The sequence below is a fragment of the Brachionichthys hirsutus genome, chromosome 12, assembly GCF_040956055.1.
Source record: "Brachionichthys hirsutus isolate HB-005 chromosome 12, CSIRO-AGI_Bhir_v1, whole genome shotgun sequence".
NCBI lineage: Eukaryota > Metazoa > Chordata > Actinopteri > Lophiiformes > Brachionichthyidae > Brachionichthys > Brachionichthys hirsutus.
In genome coordinates this window covers 10,408,755-10,422,126 of record NC_090908.1, presented here as the reverse complement: position 1 = coordinate 10,422,126, position 13,372 = coordinate 10,408,755, and the positions used below count along the sequence as shown (strand labels likewise).

The 13,372-nt window shown below is 42.3% G+C and overlaps 1 protein-coding gene across 1 annotated transcript; it reads right to left on the bottom strand.

Annotated features, from left to right (window-relative positions):
* Positions 1-2,561: 2,561 nt before the first annotated feature.
* On the bottom strand, positions 2,562-11,087 carry LOC137901898 (poly(rC)-binding protein 3). The gene is made up of 12 exons (XM_068745928.1): positions 11,013-11,087; positions 10,058-10,081; positions 9,951-9,983; positions 9,621-9,737; positions 8,793-8,924; positions 8,344-8,472; positions 7,213-7,287; positions 6,590-6,631; positions 5,219-5,297; positions 4,342-4,394; positions 3,547-3,716; positions 2,562-2,616 (listed from the first exon to the last, which is right to left on the bottom strand). The coding sequence occupies exons 1-12, from the start codon at positions 11,085-11,087 to the stop codon at positions 2,562-2,564; spliced, it is 984 nt and encodes a 327-aa protein (XP_068602029.1).
* Positions 11,088-13,372: the final 2,285 nt, after the last annotated feature.

Sequence of the window (13,372 nt, the reverse complement as noted above, 5' to 3'; positions counted from 1 at the left end):
TCCTGGCTCCACCCTGAATACTTTATATATCTCATGTAATCCACAAAACCTGCTTTGCCTTCAGTAATAATTGGGGTCATTAAAAAGGTCACTTACCTCATTAAAACTTTCACAAAATCTTCCATTTCACTGGAGAAAAAAACTAGCATGTAAATTTAGCGCAGATAAGTTGAAACATGAACTAAAAAAAAAATCACATACATGGAATACACATCTTCATTTCTAAATTGCAATCGCAATCTCTGCTTATAATGTGGGCGGAGACACTTACTCACTTACTTTGGTTAAAGATCGGACTTTCTGCCTTATGTAAAACAAAACAACAACAAAGTAGTTTTGCTCTTTGTCTGCCTAGCCCGTTGCTCATCGTCTGGTCTATACTCCATCCACTCACGCCTCCTGCCTTCCCAGATTGTTCTCCACCTCCTCCAATCAGCTCATTGCCGTCACCTGCGCTGCTGCGACCGCCTGCCGCCCGTCTCCTCATCAGCCCACACGTTATATACACTTTGTGCCGCCATCTGTTCGATGCCAGCTTGTCAGTGAATTTTCCTACTTGTTGGCGCTCTTTGCTCAGCCTTGACTAACGTGCGCTCTCCCCGCCTGTCTGTAGGATTCTGTCTCTTTGTCTGCCACCCTCGGGGTTTGATTACTGACAGGCCTGGTTTTGTCAACATATTCTGGTTATTAAGTTTGGACTCCTCTCTACTGTTTGCCATCTGCAGCGTGACAGTCTTAAAAAAGACACGCCTTTTTGAGCGCAATGATTAAATATCAATGCATTTACAGTCAATGAGTGATTTTTGGGCTTGAGATTTATTTCAATGTTCTGCATTTTTGAGACTTGCAATTTATGCTACTTACCATTTCCTCATTGGAGTTCAAACTGTTATTATGCTTCCTTAACAAAATGATAAAGAAAAATGTTCAACACAATTCTCAAGATGTAAAAAAATTGGAAAAGATAACAGAGCTTCAAAGTTGAGGGCAAAACACAAACTTTATTTTCTTTTTACAAAAGCTTTCAGAGTCAACGTCAACAAAAGTTAATCCAGCACAGACTTGAAGAAGCAAACGCTCGGGCACGAACACATATCATCATCGTCATCATGAGTGCTAACCTTTGATTTTTTTCCCGCTCTAGCACAGTAACAAAACAAACAAAAGTGTTAACGGATCAGTAACATGGCAAAAGCAGCACAATGTTAGATGGCATGGCAGAGGACAAAGCAAACAAAACTGTCATGATAATCAAAAAGACAACGGAGCGCTACTGCAAAAGTTGCATCCCTGCACACAACCAGACAGGTTGAACCTTTGAAACACCATTCATATGCACTTTACAGAAAATGTCAAACTAATATGAACGTATATGATGTGATGCTGTGGGTGATGGAACCTTTCTAAACAGCACATTTAGCCCCCATCACCAATTCCTCTCATAGATATTTGTGAAGCAATGATTATTAGAATAAATCTTGAACAAAAGTAACTTGAACCGGAATTAACAGCATTTCTATCGTTGGAGTAATGCACATCCATAATTTATCCGGAAAACAAAAATCAAGTTGAAATGAAAAGAGCAGCAGCCTGCTATAACTGCGTATTGATAATGATAAAAATAAATCAAATCACGCTGGAATGAAATGACTGGTTTGGAGCAGTTGGAATGAGAATGTGTCTCTCTATATATTTTTATTTGGGGTTGTTCACATGGTTAAATGAGCCTTTAAGGCTTACTTTGCCTCGACTTTCAGGTACCTGCGGTGCTTAAAAGAAATGTGACGTGGCGAAACAAAGCATGCGGCGCGTGAGATGTGATGAAAGGTACTATAAGAGTGTAAAAAAAAAAAAAAAAAGATAAGAGACCATTCAGAAACAGAAGTAGCTGTTGCTTTCAGAGAGGCGTGTGGTCGTCCTAGTAACAGAACAGATACACGTGTTTACATTTAAATACTAGAAATGATCAAAGTTGTCTAAACATCAGGACAGTCAGCACATGGAAATAAATAAATGAGGTGCAAAGCCCATTGCTCAAGGGGTCATGTGATGCACTGGGGGACGACAGGTAGAAATTAGAGCGTGCCCATTCCAGTGACTTCAGATGTCAGCCTAGAACAGTCGAGGGGAGATGGGGAGAGGAGTAGACAGAAAGGAGAACAGCGGTGAAAGGACTTTCACTTTAGAGCGAAAGTCGTGCAGTAGTGGCTGCTCTTCTTATGGAGCACCTCATTTTGCAATTCCATTTTGCCTTTCACGTAACCCTCTGAAACGGAAGCGTGCAGCAACAATCTTCCCATGAAGCCATGCAGCGGACAGAAAGGAACGGTGGCGTCACGTCTCAAACAGCATTGCGCTTTTTTGCGATCATCATGTTTTCATTTCCCTCTGTTTTCTATTTTTTATTCATTTTTTTCAAGATGATGTCACAATAGGTCTTGATAAGTATCTGATATGGAATGCTAAATAACTGGTACATGTTGTGCAAATCCAGGGGGAGTCTAAGGGAAGTTTGACATGATGGTTTGGCTTCTGCAAATAGAACCAGATTTGGGATTACTTCAGGATGTAGTCATGGATGACGGGTCATTCCACATGGCAGCCACGTCCCTGAACCTGCCATTGGAGGTGTAGGAAAGCAACATCCATCAGTTTCTCAGTGAGCAGCTGTCTGAAACCGCCTTAAGAAGTGGGAGACATCGAGTCCCGTTTGTTGTGCACGTGGCATTCTCCTGCACACTGACATTTGACTTTGAGGTGTGGCTAGCCTATGGACAATTTTCTCAGTTTCATTTTCTGCTGATGATGCATTTGTGGTTTCAATGAATAGAGGGAAAACAGGGACAGGAGTAGTGGAGCATGGCAGTAAAATTTAAAGACGCTCTTCATACTATCCAGCCTCGATTTATTTAGTCTCGCAGCTCGAGAGATTTAGCCTTGGAGTAAGCTACTTTTCAGTTTAATACCGTTAATGCTGTACATGCAGATACAGCAGAGACAGATCTTTGCAAACCGATGAAAGCATTGGGCATTTAATGTTTCGATTTAGTCCTTTTCACATTCATATTCATATTATCTTTGCTCCCCTGAACCATTTGTACAGGATGAAGCAATTTATTATAAAAGGGGGAAAAAAACAGACTGCAGCAACCAAGGAAATAACGCATAAAGCCACAGGAATCATCTACATGTCTGTCTCGTGTCTAAACATTAGCGATATTGTGCATTGTCTAGCAACCTGGAAGTATAAACTGTCTCCAATGCCAAAACTAAATGACAGCAGCAATATGTTTTCTTTCCCTTTTCAAAGAGCACAATCACAGATTATCGTTGGCTCTTCGTAACAAGCATGATCATTCCGGTGTTGCTGTCGTTACTCGCACCTTGTTTACACCTGGTATTGTGATTCAATCACTGGATCGCATTTGTGATAAAAAGAAATATATGAATGTGCAAGAAAACAAACATTGCATGCAAGAAATACGTACTGATGCTAATACCAGGTCTAAACATGGATGCTAATTGTGCTGGAGTTGAGGAAGTTACCTGGCATTGATTAGATACTGGGCCAGGCTGATGTTAGCAGGTGTCCCTGTAATGGTGATCTGGCGCTCTGATGAGCCCTCCATGGCGTTGGCGATTTTGATCTGTGCACCGGACATCTGTCGGATCTCGTTTATTTTGGTTCCCTGACGTCCAATGATGCAGCCTACAAGCTGGGCGGGGGGACACAAGTGTCTGAATGTAAAGCATGAAGTAGCCAGTTTTATTATCTTAATATATTTATGCTCAATAATTACAGTCGCACATTTCACAGAGGTTAATGGGATATGAAAGGATCTGGGTTGAATTTAAATCACATTACTCAGGAAAATAAGTCTGATAAATGATTTAATGGTCAATGTACCAGCTCATAGTGGGGTGTCCTGCTGTGCCAGCAGCACTAACAGGATCATTGTTGGAAACATTCACACTGAAATTGTTCTCATTAAATTGTTAGGTTGAATGGATGTGGTTATCTCTGTCCGCATGCCTACGTATAAATGTTTTTCTTGCCAGTTAATAAACAATTAAAGTTATCATCCACGTTCTAAGAATTTCAGAGAATCAGATTTCTCTTTGCAAATTGTAATATTCTTGCATTCAGTACAGTAATGTCAAAACATTTACTGTTTTGATGCTTTTTTTTATGATGAAAGTGATAAATATCTGCATTTGATCCTAAAAAAAGGTATTAAAGACTTGAATTCAGAATTTCAAACCAATTATTTTATTTGTTGCATTCAACACAAAGCTGTGCTGCGCTGGAGCGATTTGCAGTTTCAAGGTAGCATTACTCACGTCATTAGGAATGGCGAGTTCGTGGGTGCTGGCTGGAGGACTGGCATCCAAACCTGACGTGATGTAATAAGGAAGGAAATATGATTTTTTTCTTTAAAGAAGCTCATTTTATTTGTTTAAAGAAACATATGGATACAACTCAGTTTTACGTGACAGCTTGGGTTAGCATAGCACAAAGACTGGAAACAAGAGGTTAGTCTAGTGAAAGATTCCAGCTCCTGCATGCTGCAGGAGTTTCAATGGCTCCAACTTTAAAAAACAGATATGAGCCTGGTATGGATTAAATAGAAGACCTGTTTCACTGCTGCTATAATGTTAAGCTAAGATAATTGGATTACCAAGACTGCTTGTCCCATTTTGAGCATGTGCTTTCTCGGTGTAACTTTTTTAACTGTGTCATTTGTCCATATTAGACACTTTTCTTGTGTTAATTCTAAAATCCTTCCACGTCTTCCTGTATTGACTCGTGTCGTCCTTAGCTGGGCCTCAGTCAGGCGGCACGGTCCTGGCGAAATGCTTGAATTCAGAAGTCGAGAGAATACTCATTGGTTATTTCCAGCGCGATGTGGGCGCACTATTCCAAGTCAAATGAGAAGCAAAACAACCTAAAATGTGCATTTAGGATGAATGCATCATGTTGCAAAGCGATAAATGCCATCTTAAAAACATGATTTTATAGCGCCAATATTTTTGAGTTATATCAGACAGAGCCGAGAGGGGAAAAAATATAGTTCATGAAAACTAAAAATCAAAGACGAAAAAGGGCCAAAGTCATGCTGTGCCAAAAGAGAGATAAGATGGATGGTATAGGGAAGGAGAAATGTTTCCCTGATTGGAAAAAAGAAGGAATTGTCTACAGGGTCCCGTGCGTACGTACCAGGGAAAGCAGGGGTGGTCTGTCCGAGAGGGGTAAAGGGGGTTTGCTGCATAGCCAACTGGTGGAGCTTGGTCAACTGCTGAAGGGTTAGGAGGGAAAGTAGAACTAAGAGGTTACTGGTACACAGGTCACACCAAGAAATGAGGTCAACCAAAACTAGAGTGAGGAAACGAGAAGGAGGCCATGACACAGGATGATGGAGGACAAAAAAAAAAAAAAAAGCAAGAAAAGAGATCCTGAATGAGTGAATCGGCAAAAATCTGGTGATATGTCACATTTCAGGCTTTCTGTTTCGACACGCCCCGCCCATTGGTGATCAATAGTTTTGCAGCTGATCTGCATGCCTCAGTTGACATTGTGACAGTTAAAGCCCAATTTCAAGACTGCCGTCTTCCTGTCGGAGGTTCAAACTGCGAATACAACAACAACATTCTGTTTCTTTACAAACAAGCTATTCATTAAAATAAATCAGTACAGTGTTTTCAGAGCAGCTCAATTACCACCCACCCAAAAAAAGTATCACCTTAAATCGTATCGATACTTTGACTGGGTTATTGTTAGACAGTTCTAAATTGTTGGTAATTTTAAAATTCCCTTTCTATGTAAATCTCTTTTTTTTTTACATTTCATTTACGGTTAAAAGTCACAAAATGGAGAAGCAGAAAACTATTTTTCACTACCCACTGGGATGAGTTACGAGAAGGGCAAAGAGAAAATCCCGTAGCCATTTGTCCCCCCTCAATTACGGATGAACCCTTTAGACACCTCTGGCACCACCTTTCACTGCTCCAACTTTAAAATACAGACGTGAGTCTGGTTCTTCCTCCTGACACGCTCTCAGGAAGTCCATTTCCTGCTGTACATCATTTCCATCAGGAACAGGGCAAGCAGGCTGCTTTCACGCCTTCGACTCCTTTTAAGAGGAGCTGTAATAATGGTGGGAAAGGGGTGTCAGATCTGCGCTTGAGCGATTGCACCATCAGCCAGGGCTTCCTGTGGCATCAATCATTGCTCGACTTTGAATTTGTAAATTTGATGTGAGGTGGCTCTTCAGATGCTTTATGACAAGGACGGATGGAGGCAGAGTACTAATGGCTATTATACGGTTGACTGGATAAAAAAGGTCTGTGAAACCACAATTTTGCTATTACTGTGTTTGCCTTTATATTTATGACTAAGATTCTGTTATCATCCAGAGCAAGTGTTTCTTCTGTCAACTGATTTTGTACACACTTTTAAAATAACTTTAAAGAGCAGACAGTCCATAAAATCAACACTTTCCTGCTGTTTTTATTTATTTATTATTATTATTAAATATGACTGAGAAACAAGAATAGTTAGATAAAATCAGAAAGATAATGGTGAACTCACATCTGGGTGGGGTATGGCATATTGTCCCTGAATTGTGTAGGCCTGGAAAGATGGAAAAACACGAGTGGGCAGGTTGTAGCAGCTGATTTACAATAAAAATTGATCAAAAATGCATTCCCCCTCAAAAAAATGGGGGGGGGGGGGCACAAAGCACTTTAGTTTAAAATGGATTTAATAAATACATGCTTATTATAATTAGCAAAAGCGGTAACTTCGCACATAACAAGCAGATTAGAGAAAGAAGAAGACACAAGGAGCGTTAAAACGACTAAAAATCAACCCCGTCTCCGAGCCTCAAAATGGGTCCTGTGAACTGGTCTCAAAAAACGGAGCCAATCTGTACACTTTTTAACAGAACAAATTTTAAATATCACATGACTATGTAATCTTATGGTGTAAATAACGGCTCGCGCTCCTGCGAGGATATAGGTCGGCGTTTTTCTTACACATTAAACCCAGCCTGGCTGTCTTTTTGTCGCAGTTTAACGAAGTTGCGTTACTTCTGCCTCTGCTGATCGGCGGGGTTGTTAAACGAGTAAAAAGACCCGCAGCAACAGGCAGCGGCTGATGATGATGATGATGCAGTAAAACTCGTCGGTTGGACTCCAGGCACAAGCTCTTACCTGGCCACCAGAAAAGATGACTGGTGTGGAGGCGGCCTTCGGGCGATAAGGGATGGTGGCCCCTTTTGGCGGAGACTAAGAGAAGAGGAAGGGAGGAAGAAGAGTCAGCACATTATTACCGATGATTCATGGAACACTGTCTGCATCAAGCTTTTCTCACGTCGGGTGGAGGAAGACATTAGAAAAGGTAGAACCCTTGCAGGATGTTGGGGGGGGGGGGGGTTAGTTTGTTCCCTGTATCCCAGGCTTCATTTTCCTCTGTATTGGACAATTCCCTGTGTGGTCGCCCGTCTTGTTCTCACCTGCATCTCATTGACCTCGCCGGTTAGGTCGTGAAATCAAAACGGCCGGCTCCAAGAGAACGCTTGTTGTGCGCCCTGTAATTTCACTCTGCGACAAACATTCAATTATGGAGGGGAAACAATAAATGCCTCAAGCTACACTCGAGAAAAAAACCCATGGAGGAAATATTGTGTCTTGGTTACTTGGCAACCACTGATAAACATTATGCTGTTCAGGAAAACAAAGCTGAGCCATGACCCTCAGAGATTTTTATGGATTGTATTATAACACGAAGACGAGTCTGCGTTTGTGACAACTGATGATCTCAGATTAATGCAGCGCCAGGTCTCTAATCTCCATCTGAGGGTCCCAGGCTTGGCTCTCAGACAGCAGGGAGGCGGCTTCAGTTTCCAAACCAACGATAACGAAGCACTTATTGATTCACGCTGTGCTGCAGCAGCGAGGACGTTGGAGACGGTTTACAGAGTTCCGCTGTAACGGCTGCTCTGTGGACGGGGGCGAGTTTTCACCTTGGGCTTGCACTTGGACTGCAGCATTGAGAAACACAAGCGGTGCCTCTAAGTGTTTCTCCAAACCAGAGGCGAGTGATGCCAAAAAAAATACATGCATTATTTATCCCATGTGTTGTTGTTGTTTGTTTTTTTGCTTTTACTTTTTGACGACTATTATTCTACATAGTTCCATCCTAAATAACTCATTTAAAACCTAAAATAAGGCTGGAACAAAATGCAAAGTAAAAGTTTTTATTTTATTTTTTACCTATACTACATATTTTTTTCCACAATATACGACGCTAAAGTACCGTTAATACGTCTCCTCATACTCTACCTCCAGCATGACCACACAGATCTGTTTGACACACTGGATGATGGCTTCTGGTGTCCCGGAGATTGTCACTGCACGTTCCGTGGAGTTGGGCAGCATGTCACCTGCCACCTGAACCTGGGCCCCTGTGGACTGAAATAGAGTAAGGGACCTTGAGGGACTGCAAGACGGTTCTACGTGCGTCATAAAATCGACATGTTCCGCCAGATAGGCTCCGTTGGCGCAACGTATAAAAAGCCTTTGTGCTCCCTGGATGAGCACCAGGACAAACAAAGATGTCCGCAATGACGATAAGTAAGATTTAATTTGTACTGTATCTAAAACCAAATTCTATCAACACACTTTGTCTCGCTTGTAACAAACACAAACTGAGAATTGAAACAATGTTTCGACTCTTAACTGAAAAGTCGTAGCATCCCGTGCCTTTTATATAAAGATGCGTCGTAGCATACCTCTCTCATTTCTTTTATCTTGGAGCCTCCCTTCCCTATGAGGGAGCCGCACTGGCTGGCTGGCACGACGAGCCTTAAGGTGACCGGGGGCTTGCTGGTTGCCGGGCTGTTACTCATGGAATTGATTATATCCTAGAACACAAGAGCAACACGTGCCTTGGGAAGTTGTCTTCGATATTTTAAAGTCAGTACAGAAACGGGCTGCAAACAGCAGTGAGTGATTTTATACGAATATACTGTAGCTTCTGTCGCCGCCATCGTTTTATCAGGTTTGTTTTCAGAATATGTTGAGTTTATAATCATCAAATCACACAGGAACAGAGTGTACGTCCAACATATAATGCAAAGGTCCACTTTCACCGACTGCTGCAGCCCATAAATTATTCAACCCTTCATGAAAGGTGTTTCTCGCTCTTTACAGAGACACCTCGCAGCTTCTCGCAGCATTCCTGTGGAATCTTTGCCCATTCCTCAACAGCAACCGTCTTCAGTTTTTTTCTAATATTCTTGGGTTTACTCGCAGAAACTGAGCTATTTAAACTGTTCTTGTTTGAGCCGGTTATCGCATCTTGAAAATACTATCTTTTGCTCATAAACCTGATTGAAAATGCTTCGTTGTTCTTCCCACTGCGAGTTGTCTTCTATAATGGTACATGTGAATCTCGCGTGCGCCGTCTCAAACTGAGATACTGTAACCGAGCACTCGGGAGAGATTTTCAGAAATATCGGAACAATCCAAAGTAAAATCCTGGAAGAGAGGCGCTCTGAGCTTTGGATTTGGCTTCATGCAGATGCTCTGCAACCGTCCATCAGGCAATCTTATCATACCTCCTCGAATTTGTAGGCAATCATAGCGAAGGCCTTGAAGATCGTGTCTGTTGGTCCAGTGATGGTTACGATCCTCTCTGGACAGTTTCCCTCAGAAATATTTATTCTTGCTCCGCTCTGGAAAAGCGACACATGTCAATATCAACCGAGCGACGGAATACATGTATAAATATTTCTAGGTTTTTAAAAAAAAAATCTTTCCTTTTTCACCATTAAAAAAATAGAAAATGCATTTGACAAGTGTAACTGCAGGATGTCTATTTTCTGAGTCATAAGCTGAAGAAACATATTTTACATTATTATATAAATTGCATATTTTTTGGGTCTCACCTCTTCTCGCATCTTTTTGACTGTTTCCCCTTTCTGCAAGAAAAAAAACAGCCTGGTGATTGTATGAAGAATATAAAGATGTGTTGTATAATAAAAAAATAACATACCTTTCCAATTATACTCCCAACCTCCTACAGTAAAAACACAAAAGTGGGGGACAATAAAGTGTATTCATGAATGTATTCCAACAGAACAGGTTATGAAGCTGCATGGGGTCCAGGGTTGATGTTTTTTTTTCTACATACCCAACAGATCATTTTTACCCATTTATTTATCGCATCTTGACAAGAGGCCAGTCCATCATTCACAAATGACACATTTTCTCTTTCGCTGCGTTAAGCGACTTTAATATATCGTCACAACCCTTAAACAATGATGGATTGCTCACATCTAACAATCAGACCTGCGCGAAGCTGCCATCAATCGATTCAGACACATTCTGGAGAAGCTTAATCCTAAAGAAAAAAAGCGCCTTTAAAAAACTAAATCAACTCATTTTTATATTGCTCTTTTTATTTTTGTTAGGCGTCAGCAACAAAATTGCCAGGCTGGGTTTAAGAAACAATTTGTATGATAAAAAAAAACAACCTAATGAGGTTGTGAGGACTGACATCGATCGCTCGTGTGGACGAGCGACGGCATCCAGAATAGATGGCTTGAGCAGGTGGTGCATCATCACCTAACTGAGCATGCAACACCCTCCAGTGCCTCGAACTGCCGAACGTAATAATCGTTTGATGGGAAAGACCCTTAACCTCGTCTGGATCCGTGTGCGAAGCCGGAGCCGGACCCGCTGACAAAGTCTCCTGCAGCCATCACGCATCTTTTGGCAGATACTGGGGTCGGACTGGGCCTTGCCGTGCTGCAGGCTTATTTAGATGAGGGTCGCTGGTGTCTGCAGCGTACGCATGAGCAGCCATGTAGTATGTGATGTTTGGAGCTGCAGACTGCTTGGCATGCAAAACAAGGGGGGGACCTTGTGGGGCCCGTCAGCAGCTCGGCGGACGGGAATGGCAGCACCGTACTTCAGCACAGACAAGGGACGAAACCTAATGTGTTTACCTTCCCGTGCATGAGGAGGCGGATGGTGAGGGTGACATTGAGGCCACCGTCCGACTGGGCTTTGGTGGGCTCCATGCCAGTGGGAGGGGAGGCCGCGGCACCGTCCTGGAATGGGATGTCCTCAGAGGGAGCAGGGTTGTATTCCAGCCAGCCAGTCACCTGCAGACAGAACACATCTCGTTTGTTGCACTTGTATGTGGGGGGGGGGGGCATCAGTGAAATATATTAAATTGTCGGACCTTTAATGGACAGATATGAAGAATGTTTTTGGAGATAACCATTTCCCACAGAGTCTGTTGTCTCAGATTTGCACAATTCAACCAGCTTGTTTTGGATTAATTGGACACAACAGATTACAACACAAGAGGGAGCATTTCAGACAACCGTTCACATCGGGAATATAGCAAAAATATTAGGGACGAATCTCTCCAGAATCAAAATGACATGTTTATCGCAAAGGGCTGTGCTCGAGCTGGAACTGCATGCCGATCATCGATGCACTGACTGACATCCTGTAAATTAATTTCTCTGTAATAACGTTCACTCCGGAATCCCTGCAGAATCCACAGTTGCAACATTTTTGAATGTGCCGACTCTCCATTCTGTGAGCCAGACATTTACGTTTTCCTCCAGCGCACTCATTATAGTTAGTCAAATTATTCCCCCCCCCCCCCCCCCATCTCCCTACTTCCTCTTTGCACATACAGCCACGGGACCAAAAAGTAAAAATTACTCTTTGTGCAGAATAAGTTTTGAGACCATTCGTCTGTTGTTGCTGCAGCTACACTATGTGCATTATATTAATTAAGCCAAGTATAGGACTGATACTCTGTCATTCCAAATAGAGATGATCCATATCTTCATTTGAATTCCAGATGCTGTCCTATCTATATCTTGTTCATGCTCATACAAAATTTTAAATCACCGTAACAAAAAAAGAAAGAAGTATTAATTCTGGTGAAACAGCGCCCCACTGGGTTTAGTGGCCATAGAGAGGATAGCACTTGATTAATTAATTCATCAATTATGTAATTAAGGGTGCCACTGCTATCTTACTGGGATAAGCTGTGCTTATACAGCATATACTGTTTCACTGACATTGTGAATATGCCTTCCTGCTGCTCAGGGCTCACCCTGTTAGAATTGGCTTGGTGTTGCACTTTGAGCAGGCCCAAGTACTAGGTTTGTACTCAGGATCTTGTTGGCAGCTGGTGATGTAATACAACCAGGTGGTGCCTCTACCAGCTCATTTGGAAGCGTATAGATTGCTGTCGATTTGTGTAGAAAGAAAAAAATATATTTTACCTCACCCTTTTCTCACTTTCTCCATAATAAAACCACACAGATTTAAATTACATAGGTAAACACATCTGATTTGAGTTGTCCTGCTATTTATTTAGTGATAAATACTCCAATATTTTCACACATCATGGTGCAGCACAATATACGTACGGCAATTTAACATGAGGGAGACTTACGAGCAAATTGGCATACGATAAAACATGGTGAGGCGGTGGCTGCCTGCAGCCATCCTGCCTGACTTGCCCCCAAAGCGGGCCATGAACCCGTCATCTCCAATCAGCTGCCCTGGTTGAGACATCGACACTGTCCGGGTCTCTATCACCAATTACAATCGCAGGCTTACAGCCCGTTTGCACTGTTTCTCTGTCAACCAGCATTATCTCGCGGAGCTAACATAGCATGGGGCATGTTTGACAATTAACCCGATTCACAGCTGCACAGACTCCGCTAACAGGAAGCTCGCTGTCTCACCTGCTGACGTATGCATAGAGAACATGAGCAGTTGAACTCAGCAGGACACAGGACAGTCGTAACTATGGTATATGTATAGCACAGGCAATCTAAAAGTAGGTAACCCCCCCCCCCAAAAAAAAAAAGATCTACATTTTTGTTTGCAGTTACATTCAAATTTTCAAGGTGAAAACTTGTGACATCACCTTTTGGGTGTGTAACACCAAAAATACTCCCGTGTTTTAAAAAGCCCTAAGCCCGTCATGGTTGTAACCACAACATGGTCTTTTGCTCTCCGGTTTGTGGACAGACGATGTGACGGGTGCCCCAGATTCGGATGTCTCTCGGCGCCTGCAGGGGTTGGAGGTGAAATGGGTGCCTGGCTATTCTGAGTGACATGTCAGCGAATCAATCGAATGCAGTAGCTCAATGCTACTGCACCACCACCAACCTGATTTGCTTTTGTTTAAATCGTTTAATATCCATAAATCAAACCCAGACTGAGTTTATTTATTAGTCTATTGCTACACATTAACACAAATCACACGGAGTGCCATTAAAGCCACAAATTAACCGTGATGTTCTGCAGCACATTGGCTTTGATGGAC